Below are 22,943 nucleotides of genomic sequence, written 5' to 3'. Positions count from 1 at the left end.
TGAAAGAAATCCCAACCCGGGGGCGCAGACGACACCGAGTTCAGTGGTCAGTGGTATGAACTGTGGCAAAATGCAGAGTTAAAATACAGATTCAGCATTGGCTATGAACCTTTGCTGCGAATATATTGCAGGAGCACATTACAGGGGGGGGAGATACAACCTTGCACCCAATCCTGGGATTGTAGCAACTCTGTGTGTGTTTTTTTTTGGAAATTGAGGTTAAATGTGGACACCTCAAAGGGTTAATGGGGAGAAACGGGCGCTGCTGCAGTGAGATGGTCCACCGGCTGTGCGCTGTGAGCCTGCGCTCTGTCCATGGTGCTGAAGGACAGCTGTGGGCTTGCAAGAACCTCGCCGATTACTAGGGTTAAGCCACACCGACAACCGCCCTCATATATGCACAGCAAACTGCTACAGACCATCAAGAGGCGACAGGTTTCGGATCTGGCGAAAAATGGTCTGCCTGTAGGAGAAATGGAAGCCAAGAATTCTCTGAAGACGCAGAGCATCAGCCTAGGGGGCATTGCGAAGAGGCAGCCTGGGACGGGGGCGAGGGGAGCCGGCCAGCCTTCCGCCAGCAGCCGGGACCCCCTGAGGGCAGCGGCGGACCCCAGGAACCCTCCAGCCCACCACAGGGACGAGGAAGCTGAAAGCGCCCGCAAGATCCAGAAGGCGGTGAGCTTCAAGACGGAGGGGAACCAGTGCTACAGGGATAAAAAATTCCGGGAGGCGATCGGAAAGTATCACCGGGCTCTACTGCAGCTAAAAGGGATCCGGATCAGCGAGGCTTCGGGCGCAGAAGTGAAAGCCCTGAGCAAAATGCACATCAGGCTAACCGAGGAGCAGAAACGACTCATCGAAAGCACCGAGATCGATTGTTACGACAGTTTAGCAGGTGAGAGCTGTCATTTTTCATTTTAACACGAGTTCAACTCGTTGCATGGACCAGCCCTAGAATCGAATGGCCATCTCCCGGCGTCTAACTGTCCACTAAAGCCGGACCAGGTTGAGTTTATGGAGATTCGTTGTTAACAATCACCGTGCACATTCTCACTGTCACTCGCTCTCTCCCTTATGAATTTAGCAACTTAAAAGGGGCTTCCAACACGAACGCAATTCCCACCCTCCCTCTCAAAATCCTTTGGCTTTGTTACGCGGGTCCATTTATTAATTTGGGTCGCCGTGTAACTAAGGCGAGGAAATTTCACCTGTGAGATTACAGGTAGCCCGGGAGCGCTTGAGAATTCCTGGGAAGGCGACAAGGAGACTTGTGCACAAGGTACAGTACATCTGCTGATGAAAGCTCACCGACCTGAAACATTAACTCTGTTCCTCTGTCCACGCAGGCGTTGCCTGACCTGCTGAGTATTTCCAGCATTAATAAAACCTTTTTATTACAGTATGCGAGATATCTTCATAAACACACTCAGTTCTAGGGACTCCACTCTTTGAAAGGCCTATATTCCCCCTTTGAATTCCCGCAGCACCCAAGTCCATCATTGACAGAGTGAAATATACCCTCTCGGACCCTAATTGTATGTCACTTGTCCAGGTATGAGAAAGCCTCCACTAGCTCATTGTCTTGAGTTGTGAGTTCATGGGTATAAAAGTGTCATCCCAGGACACTACATCAGCTCTGGTTATATAATAACCCCTGTCACATAGAATTGAATAAAATCTCATATCACCGCAGTTCCAGTCATGCAGTTCAGTAGCATTTCAAACCCACTAATGCAGAATTTGAACTCTAATGTTTTCTATTATTCAGCAGGGAACAAGACCATGAAAATGCTATTCAACTGGTCACAGCCTCCACCTGAATAATCAGGGTTGGGTCTGCTTCAAAGATGTAAAACACGAGTATCAGAATACTATCATCTGGAGCTTGTGGTGCATTGCTCTTAATGCATTCCAGCCTGTTATCCTGAATAAATTCCTATCTGGTGTGTGGGAGCTCATTGTAACAAACCATTTGCGGTAAACCTGTAGCAGTGATATCACAAAGTACCTTAATCTCCTGCAGGGAATATAATTTGGAAATCACTCCCAATCCTTTCTCTTACTCTCCTGAGAAGCCTAAATCCAAACTGAGACCCTCCAGATGTGGCACCTTCTCAGAATGAGGGACAGGCTATTCAGGACTGAGATGAGGAGGAATTTCTTCACTCAGAGGGTGGTGAATCTTTGGAATTCTCTACCCCAGAGAGACATGGAAGCCCAGTCATTGAGTATGTTCAAGTCAGAGATTTCTAAATTTCTGGGTATTAAAGGCATCAGGGATATGGGGATACTGCAGGAAATGGTATTGAGTTAGACAAACTGCCATGAACTCGTTGAATGGTGGAGCTTGAGGAGCTGAATGGACCCCTCCTGCTCCTATGTTCCTATATGGCATAAATGTCAATTCTTCATATGTTGGCCTAGTCACTGAGAGCTGGTAGGTGGGGTTATCATAGCTGAACCTAATCTTAGCCAAAGCTAATGCCCACACACAACATGGGTCACCAGATAGGAGCCTGGAGTGATAATCCTGCTGATTGATTCACTTCCTTATCCCAAAGATTTGGAGACCACTTCTAGCATTCCCACGAACACCAGCTGAGATCTCTCACTTCAGAAGAGACCAAACATTGAGTCTTGGAACTGCCCGGCTTGTAATGCTTAGGAATCTACTGGACAATCCACTTACCTATTGGAGAACCAGTAAACAGTGTGAATTGCAAAATTTTATACAAAATGTATATTTTATTGAATAAAGTCTCAATGGAGGGTGTGTTATAAACTCAGGATTCAGATGGCATTATAACCACTCCAGTTTTGGTTTCTCGAGTCTCGATGGTGTTTTTTGTGTTTTAAGGCTGTATGCCAATCCTCAGCACAAACTGAACCATTCATTGTATTGCTGTGTTGTAATACCTGCAAACTACTAACCATCTAGGCAGCAATAAATTAATGTTTTCTAATCATCGACAAAATGGTTCAATTCATGATTGCACAGAACCTCCTTCCTCCGTCATTACCATTCAACTGCACATTCTCTGCACTGATTTATATAAATAAAGAAAAATCTATTGTTTTTGCTGCTCCAGTGTCTCAGTAGTTAAATGCACCAACTGGTGTTATACTGAGAAATACAGGACAGAAAGATCCCAGATTCACTTGACTGACCTCAGAGAATCAGCCTTGACGCTCCAAGTGAGGGGAGGGAAACTGTCTAGAGTGCTCATCGCACAACACCACAGGAGAGTAGCTTTTGCCTTGGAAAAGGCAGGCGTTCGGACATATGAGAATGTGAACCTTGAAGCAGCTGCCTGTGGATGCTTAGAGTCACACAGCAGAACAGCCAAAAGGTGCAATAGAAAGGGGAACATGGGCCCATTCTCCATGAGCCTGTAGTTTGGGGAGAATGGAAAATGTTTGGACAGGGGGAATTCATTTCTAATGGGAGTTGCATTATTGCTTGCACAATGGAGTATGAGGTGAATTAATATTTCAAAAATCAATGTTCTGCATAATTATTGCAAGAATTTTACAGTTCTGCAATATCCAAGATTCTATTGATTTAACTGTGATCTGATCTGAGTTTTCTATTTGCTGAACTATCTACATAATATTACAATGTGAGACCAGAGGCTCTTTATTATTTACAACAATCAGTGTCTCATTTTAGAAAATTGGTCAATCATAACATAAGGAAAGATTAACGCTTAACCAACAGGTATAGAGGTCATATGAGGATTGATTTTGTATGATGTTTGGCATGCACTGATAAGGCAGAACTTTATATCCATGATATTCCCACAAGAGGAGATGGAAAAGGAATAAGAAGTTGCATTTTTGCACCTTTCACGACCTCAGAATGTCCCAAAATTCTTTGCAGCCAAATAAATACTTTTGAAGTGTAGTCACCATTGTAGGAAACACAGCAGCCAAAGTGTGCACAGCAAGATCCCACAAACAGGTGACCTGTTTCAGTGATTGGGGGATAAATATTGGGCAGGGCACTGGATAGAACTCCCCTGCTCCTCATTGAAATAATGCCATGGAATCTTTTGTACCCACCTGAGAGGGCAGATGGAACCTTGGTTTAATGGCTCACCTGCAAGATGACACCTCTGACAGCGCAGCACTCCCTCAGTACTGCACTGGAAGTGTCAGTCTTGATTTTGACAGAAAATCACCAATTGGTCAAACTATTCATCTGTGTTGCATTGAAGCATCATGACATCCAATGGTCTCGAACCACCAGTAGCTACTTATCTCCTAAGAGCATGGGAAAAGTTTTTTTTTAAAGTACAAATGGGGGAACAAATGATTCTGGTAAACTCCTCTTCAGCCACTGAAGATGATCAGAAACAGGCTCTAGTGACCCTGAGGTATGTGTCCCAACATCCCACCAACGTTTTGTGTGTCCATTCCAAGTTTCAGTCAGCTAAGGGCAGAGCAGAGATCAGACACCTCCTCACAGCCAAAGACAGAAACTCACTTGGTCAGTTTCTCTGGATCATGAAGATTTCACCCACCCCCCCCACCAGCCGGTCGTTATCGAGTGACACTGGCAGAGGCCAACTGCTGGGTTAGGGGTAAACCAAAAAGGGGAAGAAAGTAATTTTGTAAACAGGGGATGGTATATGACTCTTCCTGAAAAGACATGAAGGGGAAAAATCATTGTGTGCAAGATAATCATAATTCTAATCAAAATTCCAAATGGGATTCCAATCGGTGGTTGAGGCTGAAACGCTCAACTCATTTAAAAGGTACCTGGATCGGCATCTGAAATGCTGTAACCTGCAAGGCTATGGAGCAGGTGCTGGAAAGTGGGGTTAAAATAAGCGGCTAGTTTCTTTTTCATCTTGCTCTGGCCAGCACAGACATGATGGGCTAAATGGCCTCTTTCTACGCTGTAACCTTTTAATGGTTCTATGGTACAACGTCAGAGAGGAAACTGTCTCTTTCTCTTTTCTTCCCTAACATGCCGGACTCTTAATGAGATGCGGAAGTGTGGAAAGACTAGAGATTGTAGTGCAGAGAAGTAGATTAATTATCTGGGACATAAAAGATCAGCCATTTAATAAGGGCCAATGAAGCTATGTTCAAGGTTTTCAAGCTCCCAGAATTTTGTAGGTGTCAGTAATTCCCTAAATGCTTTTCACAACTTTTTTTGAATAATTCTTTTACCGATTATAGAAAATGGAATATTCCCACTCCATTGGTTTTGTGGTTATTTTTCCTTCACTTTTAGATTCCCTTCGCCATTTATATCATGGACCAATTTTCAGTTGAATATGATGCTCCCAGTCTCCTGTCAATACCTGCATTCTACATGGTGTTTGTGCAGTTGTAGGCAGGTCATACAGGGACCTGCTTCCCATCCTGATATCTTGCTCATCTTCCTTACCTTTCCAAACATTCCCCGGTTTTGTGCACTGCCTCCTCCACCTTTTCTTGGCAGCTCAAGCCAACGCCACAATAAATGTTTGATGAGGAAGGCATTCGGCCCATCTTAGCTCATTCGCCTGCTGTCCCCACCCCCCTCAATCACTGCACACAGCTAACTTGGAAGTTACTTCAAAAAAAACTTGCCTCCCTCACTTGCCCCATTCTGAGGGGGAGGAGTCGGAAAATGTGGCGAGCCGCTTAAAAGCCCATTGACTTCAGCGGGACTGGGAAATCCCGCCAGCGGGAGGGGGCCCTAAAATTCTGCCCTGAGGGAGAGCAGGGGAGTTCTCCCTGGTGCCCTGGCCAACATCTATCCCCGAACTGAAAATCGCTAAAATGCAAATGCTCTTATCATTCCCGCATTGTTGTTTGTGGGATCTTGCCGTGCGAAAATTGGCTGCCACGTTTCCTACACTCAAACAGTGGCTACACTTCCAAATGTATTTCATTGGCTGTGAAACATTTTGGGAGGCTCACCTCTTGCCTTAAAACCTGCCTCTTTGACCAAGCTTTTGGGTCACCTGCCCTAACATCTCCTTAAGTGGCTCAGGGTCAGATCTTATCTGGTCCATGCGCCTGTGAAGCACCTTGGAATGAAAGTTGTCATTTAAATGCAAGTTGTTGTTGTAGCCAATCGTACGGCACAGATTTGCCTTCCCTGTCTTGTCTAAGTACCTGGACCAGCATCTCAATGGTTGTTGGCATATCCAGTTGCAAACTAATTCTCTTGATACTGATTCTAGCACCTGGTACAGGTGGCATTGGGTAGTGGATATCATTTGAGCCTCCTGCCTGTTGGAGTGTTTGTTAAAGGTATTTCTGAAACCTTGTTAAGGTTTCTCTGTTGGGAGCGCTGGTGAATTGATCACAAAGTGCCTTAGGATCAATAACACCATCAACATTGCATCCTGCTTTCATGCTGCAGCTAGGCCAACTGTGCAGGAAAACTTATGATCGAACAGAGAAAAACAAAAGAGTAAAGGAAGACACACATTCCACTGCATAAAAGGTGGAATAATTATCCGGTAATTAACAAAGCAAATTGGGAATGTAGTGCACATCCAGCACACAATGGGCTGAATGGCCTCCTGTGTTGTATCATTCTACACTCTGTTGCACACCGACACTGCACTCACTCAAACTCAGCGGATGCACCTGCCCCCAGGATCTTTAAACCAAACTCATGTTCCCTGCACAGCAACCAACACTCCATTCTGCTGTGATAAAGGCAAAATCCTGCGGATGCCGGAAGCCTGAAACACTGAGGGAAAGACTGAAGAAGAGTCACACGGACTCGAAACGTTAACTCTGTCCTTCTCTCCACAGATGCTGTCAGACCCGCTGAGTTTTTCCAATGTTTTTTGTTTTTGCTCCATTCAGTTGTGATGTTGGTGGGATTTGCTGCAGGATATTAAATGTGGTAGATAACATATTAGGGCTCAAGAAACTCTCTGATGAAGAAATAAAAGCAACAACAATAGATGGAAGAATATGAAAGTGTACTCGGGTTTCTTCAGAACTGGAGGCTGACAGGTCCCCCGATACCCTTTCGGTCTTGTATCTCAGCTGCTGCCGTGGGTTCAGGGGTAGAGGGGCATCCCAGTGTCACTGAGAGAGTGCAACACTCTGAGAGACATTGCCTTTTCGTTGGTGCTTTAAATCGAGGCCGTGTCTACCCTCTCAGGTGGTTGTAAAAGACCCCTTAGCACTATTTTGAAAAAGTGGAGGATAGTTCTCCCCAGTATCCTGGTGAACATTTATCCCTCAACCAACATCACACAAACAAAAACCGGATTATCTGGCCATTATCACATTGCTGGTTGCAGGAGCTTACTGTGTGCAAATTGGTTGCCACATTTCCTACCTTACAACAGTGATTACACTTCAAAACGTGCTTCGTTGGCTTTAGGACGTCTTGAGGTTGTGAAAGGCGCTATATAAGTGCACGTTCTTTCTTTGGTAAAGTGAGAAATTAAGAAATGTAATCGATAGGAATAAAAGCTCATAGTTTCTGAATATGCACAGCAAATGAGACAGCATTTGAGAAGAGACAGTTTAAAATTTCTGAGTGCAACCTCTCATTAGAATTCGATGTTGGAAATCTGAAATCACAACAGAAAATGCTGGAAAAGCTCAACAACTCTGGAAGCATCTGTGGAGAGAGAAACAGGGTTAATGTTTCGAGTCCGTATGACTCTTCTTCAGAGCTCTCTCCACAGATGCTGCCAGACCTGCTGAGCTTTTCCAGCATTTTCTGTTTTTCTTTCATTAGAGCCCTTTGGTGTTCTTAAGACATGTGACCCTCAATCCCCAGCACTTTGTCTCTCTCAGACTGACTATCCAGTGCTTCCAACATTATCTGTTTTAATTCATTGATAACACCACTTGTGGAGCTTTGTTAGTGTAATGTTAGTGTTTATTTCAGCACAACTGAGGATCAACTGGCAGCAAGATAAGGGTAAAAGGCTAATGTGAAGTATTCAATTACACATCAGTGGTCATTTTTTTCAGGAAGGTAGAATGAATCTATTCTCACAATCGCTGATACTTCTTTATACTATAATGCTCTTAATGCACAGTTGTAAATACTTCTCCCAGTTTATGATTACTGAGTAATGGAAGCTCTATATGGGCGTGAATTCACTTCTCTAGGCAGAACCTCTGTTTATTTACTAAGAGCCTGTGGATCAATCCCTGGGGCTTTATTGTTATTACAGCTTCTGGTGTGAATTTTCCACTTGCTGCAGCAGCAGCTGCTGAGGTGGCTGGTCTATGTGTGTATGCGGGTGTGTGTTTGTGAGTTTGTCTGTGTTTGTACGTGAGTTGTTTGTGTGTAAGTTTGTGCCTGTGTGAGTTTATTTGTATGTGCTTGAGTGTTTGTGAGTTTGCATGTCTGTGCTTTGGAGTGGAAACGTGTGTGTGTAGCTGTGTAAGCAAGTGTATGTTTTTTGGGGGTATGAGTGTGTTTGTGTGTGCATGTGAGTTTGCTTGTGTGTTGAAATGGGAGTGTGTCTATGGGTGTTGGAGTGTGTCTGTGTTTGTGTCTGTGTTGGGGTGTGTGGGTGTGTATGTGTCCATCTCTCTGTGTGCCGGTACTGAGGTGTGTAAATGTGTGGTGTGCATCTATGTGTGTTGGATTGTGCGTGTGAATGTTTCTGTGTGTTTGTGTGTGAATGTTTGTTTGTGTTGAGATGTATGTTTTTGTGTCTTTGTGTGTCAGTTGGTGTGTGTTGGGGTGTGCATCTGTTGTGCATTGGGGTGTGTTTGTGGAACTGCCTCACTGAGTCTCTCTATTGGATGTTTGCCCAGCTCTGACTAATAAAAATACCAAAATATTTATTGATAAATTAATGCCTTAATGAGAACATAGAGCTGGAAAGTGCTGCTATTAAAGTATACATGAGCATGAAATGGGTGGAAACGTATTAATTGCTAAAAATTACAAATGTTTAAAGTGCCTGTTGTATGATAATTAAAGCTCTGTTATTAGCACTGTACTGACAAATTAATTTTCACTTACCAGCTACAAGATTTATATATAATGTTGGGATTTTCCTCATTTACAACACAAATGATCAACAACGAATTACATTTATCTCACATCTTAAACACAATGCATTCCTTATAGAAAGAAAATAGAAATCAAGGTTGGAGAGGAGGGTTAAGAATGAGGAACATTTCCAGCTACCATTTCTATGTCCTCCTCCTCCAGGTCCCGTGCCCTAGGAGGGTATTGGTGACCATGGACTTCCATTGGATTGGTCCATGATTATGTTTGGCAAAGTACTGCAGTAGTTTGCCGTTGCCTTCTGCAGTATGGCTGACCAGGAACTCTCCTATCATTGGAAGGATTTACAGGCTGATAATCCACCTGTTTGGCTGCGTTATGAACACACCTTCTGTGGCCATCAAGTCCTGAAGTGGGACTTGAACCCAGAGCTTCTGGCCCAGAGATAGGGATGGTACCCACTGCACCATGAGACCTCCCTACCATATCTATGTACAAACACTTAAACACAAATTTACAATATTTACAGAGACATAAAAAACTAAATATACAAAAGCAATGCTGATGAAGAAAGTAATAACAACGCCATTAAAATAACTGAGAAAAGAATTTCACCTGAATGCATTAATATAGCACAGTCACCCTAACAGTCAGCACTATGATGGGAGAAGGCGCTATGAACAGTTGGTTTGGGTGAATAGGATTGGGTTTAAATGTTTCATCTGCTTTCTCTTCTGCATCACCTTGGCTGTGTTGACATGCCTGTGTAGATTCCCACTGGGGGAAGGTTGTGAGAAACGTAGACTGGCACTGGTGTTATCAATCAGCTGTCAGGACAGGCGTCATCAACCTTCAGTGGCAATGCCTGTGTTTAGCCTCAACACTTTCTGTCACCGGCATTACAGTCAAATCAGACTGCGCCCATTTGTGTCCCAGTAACACCCAGCTGTCTGATATCAGGTTGGAGCTGTATAACATTAGGGTAAAGTTACAGGTTTGCCACTGCACTGAGATCAGTATGAGGTGAAGCGTTAGAACATGGTACAAAAGCAGTGTATTTGTCTGGCCAGTACGCAGCAGAGTCACCCCAAGGTCCTCACTTATCCCTCAATCATCTAAAAAACAGATGATCTCTTCATCATCATATTCCCAATTGTGGGATCTTGCTGTGTGAAAATTGTACACAGGGTTACGTTGGATATACGGTACAGAAACAGGCCATTCAGCCCAACCAGTACATGCCAGCATTTATTGCTCCGCTGAGTCTGTCCTCATCTAAATCTATCATCATAACCCTCTATTCCCATCTACCTCTATGTTTGTCGAGTTTCCCCTTAAATACATCTATACTGTGCATCTCAACCACTTCCTGTGGGAGCAAGTTCCACACTCTCACCACTCCCTGGGTAAAGAAGTTTCTCCTGAATTCCCTATTGGATTTCTCAGTGACTGTTTTATATTGATGGCCTCTAGTTCTGCCCCTCAAGAGGAAACATTTTCCCTTATCCACTCTATCAAAACCTGGCAAAATTTTAAAGACCTCGATTAGGTCATGCTTCAGCCTTTTTTCAGGAGAAAAGAGACCCAGTCGTCAACCCTTTCCTGATATATATACGCACGCATTTCTGGGATCATCCTTGTAAATCTCTGCACCCTCTCCAGTGCCTCTATAACCTTTGATGGTGACCAGATCTGCACTCAGTCCTCTAAGTGCAGTACAAGGTTCAGTATAAGTTGAGCATAAATTCCCAACTTTTCAATTCTATTACTTTTCCTTTCGTGCAGAAGAGACTACATATCAAAAGCATTTCATTGGTTGTAAAGCACTTTGGGATGTCCTGAGGGGGAAAGGGGCTATATAAATGTAGCCTTTTCTTTCTATATATACATTTTTGGCTGTATATTTTTATTATTCTTCCATGGATGTCATGGGCATCAATAGGGCCAACATTTATTACCCATCCCTAATTGCCTTTGAGAAGGTGGTGGTGAACAACCTCCTTCCTGAATTCCATGATACCAGCCCCTACCTGCCCTGCCACCTATGACCTACCTATCCTGATGTAAAATGTCCAGTTCCCTATCTACCACTGCTCACCCTCACTGCTCTGCCACCCTGCACCCTATTCCCACCTCCTAAGAATGTAGGAGCAAGAGGAGGCCATTCAGCCCCTTGAGTCTGTTCTGCCGTTCAATAAGATCATGGCTGATCTGCATCTTAACTCCATTTACTCGCCAAGGCTCCTTCGCCAGTACCTTCCAAACCTGCGACCTTTACCATCTAGAAGGATAAGGGCAGCAGATAGAGGGAACACCACCACCTGGAAGTTCCCCTCCTAGTCACTCGCCATCCTGACTTGGGGCTATATCGGCCGTTCCTTCACTGTCTCTGGGTCAAAATCCTGGAACTCCCTCCCTAACAGCGCTGTGGGTGTACCTACACCACAGGGACTGCAGCTGTTCAAGAAGGCAGCTCACCACCACCTTCTCAAGGGCAATTAGGGATGGGCAATAAACACTAGTCCAGCCAGCGACACCCACATCTCGTGAATGAATTTTAAAAAACCACATTGCGTTGGCAAAAGCAGCAGCCAATTTGCACGCAGTAAGTTCCCACAAACATCAAATGAGACAAACGCTTATTAAAGTGTAATAAAAGCAAAATACTGCGGATGCTGGAAATCTGAAATAAAAACAGAAAGTGCTGGAAAAACCCAGCAGGTCTGGCAGCGTCTGTGGAGGGAGAAACAGAGTTAACATTTCGAGTCCCATGACTTTTCTTCAGAACTGTGTTCGGGGGTGTTGTTTGAGAGGCAAATCCTTTTCGAATAATGTCGCAGGATCTTCAACTGAGCAAAGCAGGGGAATTCTCCCCGGTGCCTTGGGGTCAATATTTAAACATACACCGATGTCATTGCAACTAGATGATCTGCCCTTCATCGCATTGCCGTTTGTGGGATCTTACTGTGCACAAGTCAACAAGTCACACTTAAAAAGGGGTTAGCTTTATGGCTTCAGAACTCCCTTCCTCTGCCTAATGTTACCCAGCAGCTGTAACATTTTGTGTTTTTAATTCAGATTTGCTGTTATTTATTTGGGACTCAATTGTAAATGGTGCCTCAACTTTCTTCGACATTAAAGGTTGGAATGGTAGGGGAGGGGAGGGGAAGGCAATCAAAAAAACAACTCCTATGATTTTAAATCTCCATTTTGAGACTGCTTTCAAAATACAGAAAGGATTCACCAACATGACACAGATGCTGGGGAGGTGAGATGAGACTGCATGTTGCTGTGGAGACAGTGAAAGAGTAATTATGCCTCGTAGAGTAGACTGGAGCAAAGGAAACAACAGAAAATAGATTGAGACACTGACTGAAGTAAAGACAATAATAGATTTTATTTATTTCCAGGGAGAACCAGGGTGTCTGCTCAGTCCTCATCAATAAACACGTTGAATCCCGAGAAACAGAAATTTACAAGAATGTCTTGGTGAAATAGGATTTCTGTTTAGCGTGGTGAGAATGTGGAAACCTGCTAACATATGCAGTGGTTGATGCAAATAACATTGATGCATTTAAGGTAGCACCTCTTCCTTGGAGTCTGGGGGTGGTGGATTCAATCCCCACTCCAGAGACTTGAGCATGACATCAGGCTGACACTCCCATTGCAGTACTGAGGGAGTGCTGCACTGTTGGAGGTGCTGTCTTTTAGATGAGACATTAAAGCATGATGTGCGTGCCCTCTCGAGGGTAAAAGATTCCATGGCTTTCATTGAAGAAGAGCAGGGGAGTTCTCTCCTGTGACCTGGCCAATAATTATCCCACAGACACCAGCACTAAAAAAAACAGCTTCTCTGATCATTACCACCTTGCTGTTTGTGGGGGATTGCCTTGCATCATTTGGCTGCCACGCTCCCTACAGTACAACAGTGACCACACTTCAAAATTATTCCATTGGCTGTAAAGTGCTTTGGGACATCCTGAGGGGAAGGCGCTATAGAAATGCAAATACTTTCTTTAATTGAGAGCATTTAGAACAAGCGCGCGGAGAATTGTTGTGGGTAACGATTGACGGGACTGGGAGTGGATGGGGATTGCACAATGACACGTCATGGGTCAAAGAGGAGTTTCTGACAGAATCACCACATGTCACTCATTGTTTTGACTCTCTGCAGATCCCTGCAACCTCCTCCAGCCCCCAAAACGCTCCGACCTCTCTGCTCTCCTCCAATCCTGGCCTCCTGAGCATCCCCACTTTTAGTCGCCCCCACAATTAGCGGCCGTGCCTTCAGCTGCCTGGGGCCCTGAGCTCTGGAATTCCGTCCCTAAACCTGTCATCCTCTCTTTCCAACCTTTCCTTTAAAACCTATATCTTTGACCTAACCTTTTGTCACCTGACCGGGTATCTCCTTATGTTGCTCGGTGTCAAATTTGGTTCCTGTGAAGTAACCTTTAACCATGTTAAAGGCGCTATATAAATGCTGGTTGTTGTTGGAGGGGAGGGGTTGTGTGGGACAGACAACCTTTCCTCCTCCTCAATATGTTGACATAAAATCTCGGGATCTGACTCTCTCTCCCTCTCCTCTAGCATGCCTTCTACAGGCAGAGCTGGTGAACTATGAACGGGTGAAAGAGTACTGCTTGAAAATCCTTGGAAAACACAAGGACAATTTCAAAGCCATGTATAGAGCGGGCATCGCCTTCTATCATCTTGGAGATTGTGAGAGCGCCCTGCAGTACTTAAAAGAAGCAAAAGACCGGGAGCCCTCAGGTAAGGATGCACAACACTGACAGCACTTTGATTTTAACCAGCAACTTCACTTAGACAGCAACCCCTCCTCTCCAGACTGGAGTCTTCAAGGATGTTACAATAGGGAGGAGAAAGGGCACAAAGGGTTGGGAAAAAGGAGGAGGAACTTGGAGAGGAGAATTGAGGGGCACAATCTAATGGAAAGGTTTTGAAAATGGGAGTTGATTGGATTGCTCTCCAGAGAGCTAGCATGGACTCGGTTGGCCAAATGGCCTCCTTCTGTGCTGCCATAGTGACTCTAGGAGTGAGACAAGGAGACAAGAACTAGGTAGAGAATTTCAGACAGTGGCTGCCCATTGTGGAGAGAGGGATGGAGAATTGAGTGAATGATGCATGCAGAGGACCAAGACGAGGGTGATCACCAAGGTAAAACCAGCCATTCTGCCATGTTAGTTCTTCTTCAGTTCACTGCCCAAAGGCAGGTCTAGCCCATATTGCCACGATCTCCACCACAGGCAGGGCAAGGAGGGAGGTCCCAAATCCACCCCAGCCGGAACAGGGATCAGACCCCATGCTGTTAGCACCAATCTGATCCACACCCGATCGTCCAGCCAACTGGCCCCCAAGGAGACCGAGTTGCTGTGGCAACATGCTCTTTTACATGCATGTTGCTGTCTGGAGCTATGGGTAGTGATGGCAGAGGTTCCACCTTTCTTTCCATCACATGACTGACCAGGAATCTCTCCCACTCTTACAGCCTGCCATAGGCATGTGTTGGAAGGATTTGCAGGTTGATACTCAACCTGTTTGGCTGCATTATGAACGCACCTTCCTTGGCCATCAAGTCCTGGAGTGGGACTCAAACCCATAACTTCTGGCTACACTACACCACAAGATGTCCCTACCTTGGGTACGTTGCACTAATCCTTAGACATCTTGTGAAGGACAAATGTAATTCATAAATAACTGTATTCCACCCTGCCCAACATCATCCTTGTTGATGACTCAGAGTTTTGACTTATTTGACTACAAGATAATTCCGTATTGATGGGGGTTATTCCAGCTCATCCAAAAACTCTCTTGCCCATATCCTAGCTTGCACCAAGTCCCGTTCACCCACATGAGGTGATGAATTAGAGCATTACACAAGGGGTATATTGACACTCTAGAGTGCACTGGCCAATTGGCAGGTCTCCTGAATCTTGACCGATCTACACATTGAACATCCAGGCCCTGCTGCCAATATAGCCAGCTTGTCCCCAGGCCTCTCCCTTTAAGTTAAGGAAGACAGTTCCCATTTGAACTCTGGGTCACTTTAATGTATTGGCTGGTCCCTGAATCGAGGTGAATGAACACATCTTCAGCTATCACCCTGGCCAACTTTCATCCCTCACCCGACATCATTGGAATAGGTGATCTGGCCATTATCACATTGCTGCTTGTGGGATCTTGCTGTGCACACATTACCTGCTGTGTTTCCTACGTTGACTACACTTCAATAAGTGCTTCATTGGCTGTAAAGCGGTTTGGGATGTCTCGAGGTTGTGAGAGGCGCTATAGTAATGCAAGTTCTTTCCTTTTAGGGTCAGCCAAGACTCAGATTTACCTCCATCTAAATACGCAGAAAATTAAAGAAAATATATTTTCCTTATTTGATGCCAGGTGAAAATTTTGATTCAATCAGAATAATCGGCTTCGACTTGTAATCCAATTCCCTTGTGATGGAGTCTGGGACTTGACTGGACTTGTTGACAGCAGTTTTTCTTTGTAACATTTCTGCAAAATAATCACAAACAGGTTTCTCCTTATTTTTCCATTTTTCCTCATGGAAATGCCTCCATTGCAAACTTGTTTCGTGGCCTCGCCTTCTCCTTAGCTCTGCAACCTCTCCCAGCCCTAAAAACTCTCTGAAATCTCTGTTCTCCTCCAATTCCAGCCTCTTGTGCATCCCTGATATGAATCGCTCCTAAGCTCAGGAATTCGCTCCCTAAAACTCTCCACCTCTCTCTTCCTTTAAGATGCTCTTTATAACCCACCTCTTTGACCAAGCTTTTGGGCACCTGTCCTATTAACATGTTATTGATGCTTGGTGTGATAATCGCTCCTGTGATACACCTTGAGACGGTTTACTATATTAAAGGTGTTATATAAATGCTTCCTTTGTCAATGCTTATCATTTCATTTTCCCCTTTGATAAATCATCTTCCATCATAATTCTGCTTGGCCTGGAAATCTCTTTTGGCCAGAGACTGTGATACCAGGTTTCTTCGAGAACACTCTCAATGCCACTATAGCAAAGCATCAGGTAGTCCATAGAACCACAAGGAAACAAGTCTTCTCTTTCATTCCCTCCCCGTTCTCCCAAACCCCTCAAAGCCTCAGTTTGACACTTATCCACTTAGTGTGATCCGGACCTGGTAAAACAGGGACATCTCACTCTACAGGTCTGTGTGCCAATGAGATAATAATCAGTGCAAACTGCTAAAGTCCAGTGGATGCTTTTGAGACCTATTGTCCTCCATAGGACTTGGTGAGTGATAAAAGACTAAAATCCTTCTAGTTCACCTTCTAACCCTCTCTCTCTCTTAGGCAGTTCCTTGGGATTGAGGATGACTTCCACTCTGGTTCGATGGGGTTCTGAGATGGCTGATAAGTCCAATGGGTGATCTGCAGACTCTGCCCCGTGTGGGGCAGGTGGTGCTTGAAGGTTTGGGTAGATGACTTGTTTGGAAGTTTGTGCGCTCCCTCCGACTTCACCTCTGTGTGTTCCCGACAAAGTCTCTCGGTTCCTTCCCGAATGAACCTTCTCCATTTTGGTCAGTCACAAGCCAGGGACTCCCATGAGTCAGCGGGGATGTTAGACATCTTCAGGGATGCTTTGAGGACATCCCTGAAGCGTTTCCGCTGTTTTTGTGGAACCTCCTGCCGTGACTCAGTTCTGAGTAGAGCAATTGCTTCAGGAGTCTGGTGTCAGGGACATGAACGACATGTCCTGCCCTGGTTTTGAGCTTCCACCTGGATGCTGGGCAAGTTGTTTTGGGGGACGATGCTGCTGTTGGATCACCTTTCTTACCACTGGATTTGGAGGACCTTGTGAAGGTGCCGCTGGTGGGATTTCTCCAGCTTTGGGGTGCCTGCTGTAGGTTGTCCAAGTCTCCAAAGCAGATAGGAGCGTGGGAATCACTGCTGCCTGGTAAACCATGGCCTTAGTCTTGGGTTTGAGGTCCTGGTCCTTGAACACTCTTCCTCAGTTGGCTGAAGGCTAAACTGGCACACTGGGAGCGATCCTGGTAGATGCTGTAATGGGATTATTGATTAATCATGGTCATCCACCTCCATCAATTAATCTACAACAGACCCAGACATGAGGTAAGGAAAATCCTCAGTGATGGAGAGATTAGGGAACCAAAGGTCCAAACTCACCTGTTCCTCCCAAGCCACAACACATCCTGCCCCAAAGTACTCATCAACCGCATCCCAAAATGTTATAACTTTGAGGGAGAGAAGAAAAACTGGATTAAAAAAAAGCGAGAGAGGAAAGGCCACCACAATAGATTGGGTGAGACAGGATGATTAGTTATCGTGTCAGGTTTGGAGCTTGCCTGAACTGACTTTTCTCCCTCTGTTTTCTCACAGACACAAATGTCTTCAGATACATCCAACTGACAGAGATAAAGATGAATCGATCCAATCAGAGGGAGCAAGAGGGATCTAAGGAGATGATTGGTTAATAAAATGCACGGCATCCATGGACATATACTCCTTTAGTGCAGAGTGGAGCTAGTGTTAATGAGAGCATCAATGTTTGGGTATTATTTTCAGAACAAGCAGACAGACCTATGTCCCTGGGGAACGGGGGTGGTCTGAGAGTCTATAGTCAGGGCACCCAGAGATTATTAACCTATCAACAAAGCAGGCTTGGAATGTCCCTGCGATTTTGATCAGAGGTTTGTACAGTCAAGGAACGCTACTGCATGTTATTGTCAATAATTTCTCCCCCCAGCGGAGCGAGCTTTTTCTCGTTCCTGGGCCCAGGAAGGCGGAGGACAATCTGACACTCTGTCCTGAAGGTTGTGGGTTCAAGTCCCACTCGAGGGACTTCAGCCTAAAATCTAGGCTCCCAGTGCAGTGCTGAGGGAGTGCTACAGTGTCAGTGGTGCCATCTTTCAGATGCGCTTCTGCCTGCCCATCTCAGCTGAACGTGAAAGAGCCCATTGCCACTGTTTCGAAGAAGAGCAGTGGGGGGGTTCTCCCTGGCCAATATTTATCCCTCACCCAACCTCACGGATAACCAGGTTGTCTGACCATTATCTCATTGCTGTTTGTGGGAGCTTGCTGTGCGCAAATTGGCTGCCGCGTCTCCTACATTCCAACAGGTGGCTGTACTCCAAAAAAATACTTCATTGGCTGTAAGGTGCTGTAGGACGTCTGTGAAAGGTGCTATATGAATTTACGTCTGTCTTTCCTGATGATCGAGAGAAACCCCTGCAAAAACTACCCCTCCCCGACCCCACCCCGATGTTTCACGATGAGATTTAGCCTGGCATGAAGCACAGAATTCCCCATGCAATGGCTGGCCCCAGTGCATGTTAATGGTTGCCCTTTGCACTCCATAGGCAACCAGCTTGCCCAGTGGCTGTGGCTCCTGTGATCCCTCAGTATGGGCCAAAATGGAACCTGGTTCCCCATGGTGAAGACTCCCCATTTGAAAAGCAAAGTCAACATGGATTTTCTCCACAATCCCCCCCCCCCACCAACGCCCTCAACCCGCTAACCCCCTAACCCCTTCCCAGCCTCAAACTGCTGACAATCTGACCATCATCTTTCGGCCCCTCTGACCAGGAGCCTGTTCTATTCCGGCCAGAGGAACGGGGGAGAAATTAAAGTGGACAAACTAAGCTGGTCTGATTTTTTTTTATAAAGTTGCAAATTGAAGGCAGATTACATCTCCTTTGAGGGCAACCAGCCATTTCCTTTTAGAATTGAAGCGGAAGGGGGTGGGGGTCCATAAATAAGCCGCAAATGGTGCCCAGGATATAACGTGGGCAATGGGGATGTCACCCACTTCTATGGGGGGAGGCCCAACCAAGTTAAGTGCCCATCAGGCACTTAACTGGCCAGCCATCAAGCCCTCCCTGGGATGTAGGGCCCCAGGGGCAGAAATCCCGCCCTCCACCCCCAAGAGCTGACGGCCAATCAGAGGCTGGCAGCTCCTCCACTGCCGGCAGTGCCACTGGGGATGGTGGCTGCCGGTGTTAATACCTCCAGGGACAGCCGGAGGATCAATACTGGTTTGAAGGATTGGGGGTCGGGTGGGTGGGTGGTGGTTGGGTGTCGTAGGGAAGGGGTCACTGGAGCGGAGGGGGGGCCAAGGGGCTCAGAGGGAAGGGATGTGGTTTTCAGCGCACGCTCCCCCCCACCCCCCAGCCCCACACCCCTCCACCCCCACCGGCCCCACCAACCTTCAGTCGGGCACTGAGTTCCTGTGAATGAGGTAACCCCACCCCAAGACTGTGGGCAAACCCAAAAGGGACTGCTGGGCAACCTTCAGGGGGGCATGGGAGAGCCGTGTGACTCCCGCTCAATCCCTGAGCCGCCGCTAAATTCCCGTGGGCTCAGGGGTGATTGGTGTCAAGTGGCTCATTAAAATATACGGGCGAGTTGTGGGCATCAGCCCCGTCGCGCCTCCGGCTTAATCGTGGGAGGTGTCCCCGGCCGCCAGGTTTCCCACCGCGATGGGCTGCATTAAATTCCACCCAATGTTTCCCCTCCATAGCTCAGGAAACAATCCCGAATGCCTCTTGAAGTAAATCCCCAAATGAATGACATGATGCTGAAAAAAGAAACATGTTGTCTAAGCTTTTCACCTGGCACTCATCAGGACACAATGCAAGATTACCAACAGTAAAGGGAACAACAATTTACACTGCATGAGAAGAGAGTGCTGGAGCTTAGCAGAGTAAGAGATGACTTGATTGAAACCTTTAAGATCCTGAGGGGTCTTGATAGGGTGGATGTGGATTTGGCGAGGATGTTTCCTCTTGTAGCATAATCTAGAACTAGGGGTCACTGTTTAAAAATAAGGGGTCGCCCATTTAAGACAGAGATGAGGAGAATTTTTCTCTCTCTGAGGGTTGAGAGTCTTTGGAACTTCCTTCCTCAAAAGGCAGTGGAAGCAGAATCTTTGAATATTTTTAAGGCAGAGGTGGATAGATTCTTGATAAGCAAGGGGTTGAAAGGTTATCGGGGGTAGGTGGGATGTTACAGTCAGATCAGCCTTGATCTTATTGAATGGCAGAGCAGGCTCAAGGAGCTGAGTGGCCGACTCCTGCTCCTAATTCTTATGCTTGTACATATGCATGAGAAGACAGTGCTGATTGGTTGGCAACTGGACTCTGATTGGCAGAAACGTTACCATGGAGAATGCAGCAGGGAACAGTTAACTGCCAAGCTATTGTTCAAATTCAAACCAGGCAGGTCAAGTACCCAACCAGCCTGTGCTTGCAAAACTCAAATCATGGTGTCCAACATTAGATGTGATCCCGTGATTGGACAACACTTGCTAAACAATCCTGATTGTGCTAAGAATTACACTGACAAACAATTTAAGATTATCAGTCAGACTTGCAGCATGGCTCACTTATGCATGCTAGAAGCTACATATATTCAGGCACAGGGCCCTGTTCTTTGCAGACAGAAGGAGCATGTCCATGCATTGCACCTTATTCAACTGAACAAAATCTTGGGAGTCAGCCATTCCCTGGTTCATTCCCCATGGTTTGAATTTGAACAATATCTTGGCAGTTAACTGCTCCCTGCTGCAATCTCCATGGCAAAGCTTCTACCAATCAGAGTCCACTTGCCAACCAAATAAGCACTCTCTTTCCCTTTACGACTGTCATTCTTGTAAATTGTCCTGATGAGTGCAAGACAAAAAGCTTTGACATGTCTCTTTTTTCAGCAATACTCAAGTTCTGTACCATCAAATGACTGAATGATATATTCTTAAAAATTCCTGTGGTTGATGTGTTTCACGGAAGCCTTGAATTTGACATTTCAGAACGCACTCCCCCACCCCCGTTTTTTTTAACGAAAAAGGGCCATCTTGCCAGAAGATGTCATAGGTCAAACAATGTTATAGGTCAAGTGATGTCATAGGTCAAACGGATAATGGGAGGAAAATGATGAGTATCAATTCATGCCATCATCACTGAATCTATCCGTGTTGAGTCAAAGGGGAAGCAACATGAATTTGACTGTAGATTTGAAGGTTTATATTCAGAATGTGATATCCTAGAGCGTTATACTTTTAATAAAGCATCCAAAAATGATCAGAATTCAAGATTTCGTGCTGATAATTTAGCTTTGTGCTTTGATTATTTTTGGACTATCGTCAAGTGTAATTGGTGTGGGGTTTGGGAAGGATTTCATCCTATTTGGAGGATTTACTCTGAGAAACTTACAAAGATTAATCTACAACTGGGAAATCCTGATAATCAGGGAATTTCAGCACAGGAGGCCATTCAGCCCCTTGTTACTGGAGCCGCCTACAATCCTTACACAAATGTTTATTTGTCCTTCCTTAAATATTGTAACTGAATTAATCTCCATTATGTTAACACAATCCATATCCTAACATAGGGAAAAAAATTCTCCTAATTTCCCCTTGCTGCTTCAAGTGAGAATAATTAATCACCACTTACCTTCCCCAACACTAACAAGTGATGTATTAGTTCCCTATATGATAGTCGACTCATGCAGATGTCAATCGTGGTTCAGAGATAGCATTCACGCCCTCGAAGTTGTGAATTCAAGTCTCATTTCTCTTTAAATCCATCTCCTCCGCTCTCGTCCTATACTGCTCTCTAACCCCCTTTACATTGCAACTGGGGTGAAGGTTCACTGGGATGATGGGACTGTGCTATGAGGAGAGATTGAGTAGACCAAGCCTATTTGCCCTAGAGGTTGGAAGAATGAGAGGTGATCTCATTGAAACATATAAAATTCTTGAGGAGCGTGACAGGCTAGATGCTGGGAGGGATTTTCGCCTGGCTGATGGTGGGGGGGTCACAGTCTCAGGATAAGGGGTCAGCCTTTTAGGACTGAGATGAGGAGAAATTTCTTCACTCAGAGGGTTGTGGATCTTTGGAATTCTCTACCCAGAGAGATGTGGCTGCTCAGTCATTGAGTACATTCAAGTCAGAGATAGACAAACGTTTGGCTACTAATGGAAAGGGATATGGGAATAGTGTGGGTAGATAGAGTTGATTCTTATTGAATGGTCAAGCAGGCTTGAGGAGCCAAATGGCCTTACTCCTGCTTTTAATTCTCTTGTTCTTATTGCTAGTACATTTCTGTCTGTCTGACTCTCTCTCCACCACTTTGTGTTCCTCTTTAGAAATCTCCATTCTGTCTTAGTCTTATTCCTATGCACCAATCCACATTATCTCTTGTACACACTGAGTCGCTCAGTCCTGAATACGTTGCCCTCGGTCTGAACAAAAGCAAGTTTTATTGACTCATCGCCAAGTCGACATTTTCTGCAGCTGTTGATAAAATAAGATTGACTCAGGGTTTCCAATTCTCCACCGTTGATTTTTTTTAACATATTTCATTGACCTACAAAAGCATGAAGAGTTGCTAGTGCGTCAAAAGCAAATTGACTCATTAACAAAGCTAATGTCCTCAGTAATTGAACTCAAACGCTGGAGATGAAATTAAATGAGTCACTGAGTCCAGTTCCAGCACTGAATCTGTCTTTAGAAATTATTATGGAGCAACGGTTTAACATCCTGAAGGTTAACAGGTAATGACTAGCTTTTCCCACACACTTGACCCCCTCCACCACTCCCACCCCGACTCTTCCAGGATGCAATCCAGGCCGACCAACTCAGTGCGGCGCCGAGGGAGAGCTGCTCTGTCAGAGGTGCCGTCGTTTCTGATGAGATGTTAAATGGGTTCAGGTGGAAGTAAAGAGTCCTGTCACACTATTTTAGGAGGATCAGGGTGACCTCCTGGTGGTCCGGCCAAACGTTTCTCACGCATTTACAGCACCAAAAATAAATCCAGACTCTTGTTCACCCCGTGCGCTGTGAGTGGGATCTTGCTGTGCACTGGCTAATTCATTTGCCTACATAACAATGATGACTGTCCTTCAAAAGCAACTCGCTGGTTAGTAAAGCATTAGGGATACAACCAGGCACTATATAAAGTTGGTGTCTTTCCCACAGTGAGGTCACTATTTCAC

At 45.4% G+C, this 22,943-nt stretch overlaps 1 protein-coding gene across 1 annotated transcript; it reads left to right on the top strand.

Annotated features, from left to right (window-relative positions):
* Window positions 1-396: 396 nt before the first annotated feature.
* Window positions 397-17,427, top strand: ttc9b (tetratricopeptide repeat domain 9B). The gene is made up of 3 exons (XM_078533113.1): window positions 397-895; window positions 13,535-13,717; window positions 17,333-17,427. Exons 1-3 carry the CDS (start codon window positions 397-399, stop codon window positions 17,425-17,427), a joined length of 777 nt encoding a protein of 258 aa, XP_078389239.1.
* Window positions 17,428-22,943: the final 5,516 nt, after the last annotated feature.

This window comes from Cetorhinus maximus, chromosome 32 (genome assembly GCF_964194155.1).
Source record: "Cetorhinus maximus chromosome 32, sCetMax3.hap1.1, whole genome shotgun sequence".
Classification (NCBI taxonomy): Eukaryota; Metazoa; Chordata; class Chondrichthyes; order Lamniformes; family Cetorhinidae; genus Cetorhinus; species Cetorhinus maximus.
The sequence above is the reverse complement of the archived record's forward strand: the minus strand, read 5'-3'. Positions and strand labels throughout refer to the sequence as shown.

Bases quoted from the DNA above. Each gene is read 5' to 3' on its own strand.
- ttc9b (XM_078533113.1), top strand. From the start codon at position 397: ATGCACAGCAAACTGCTACAGACCATCAAGAGGCGACAGGTTTCGGAT. The intron at 896-13,534 runs GTGAGAGCTGTC...CCTCTCCTCTAG, and splicing joins TTGTTACGACAGTTTAGCAG to CATGCCTTCTACAGGCAGAG. The intron at 13,718-17,332 runs GTAAGGATGCAC...GTTTTCTCACAG, and splicing joins AAAAGACCGGGAGCCCTCAG to ACACAAATGTCTTCAGATAC.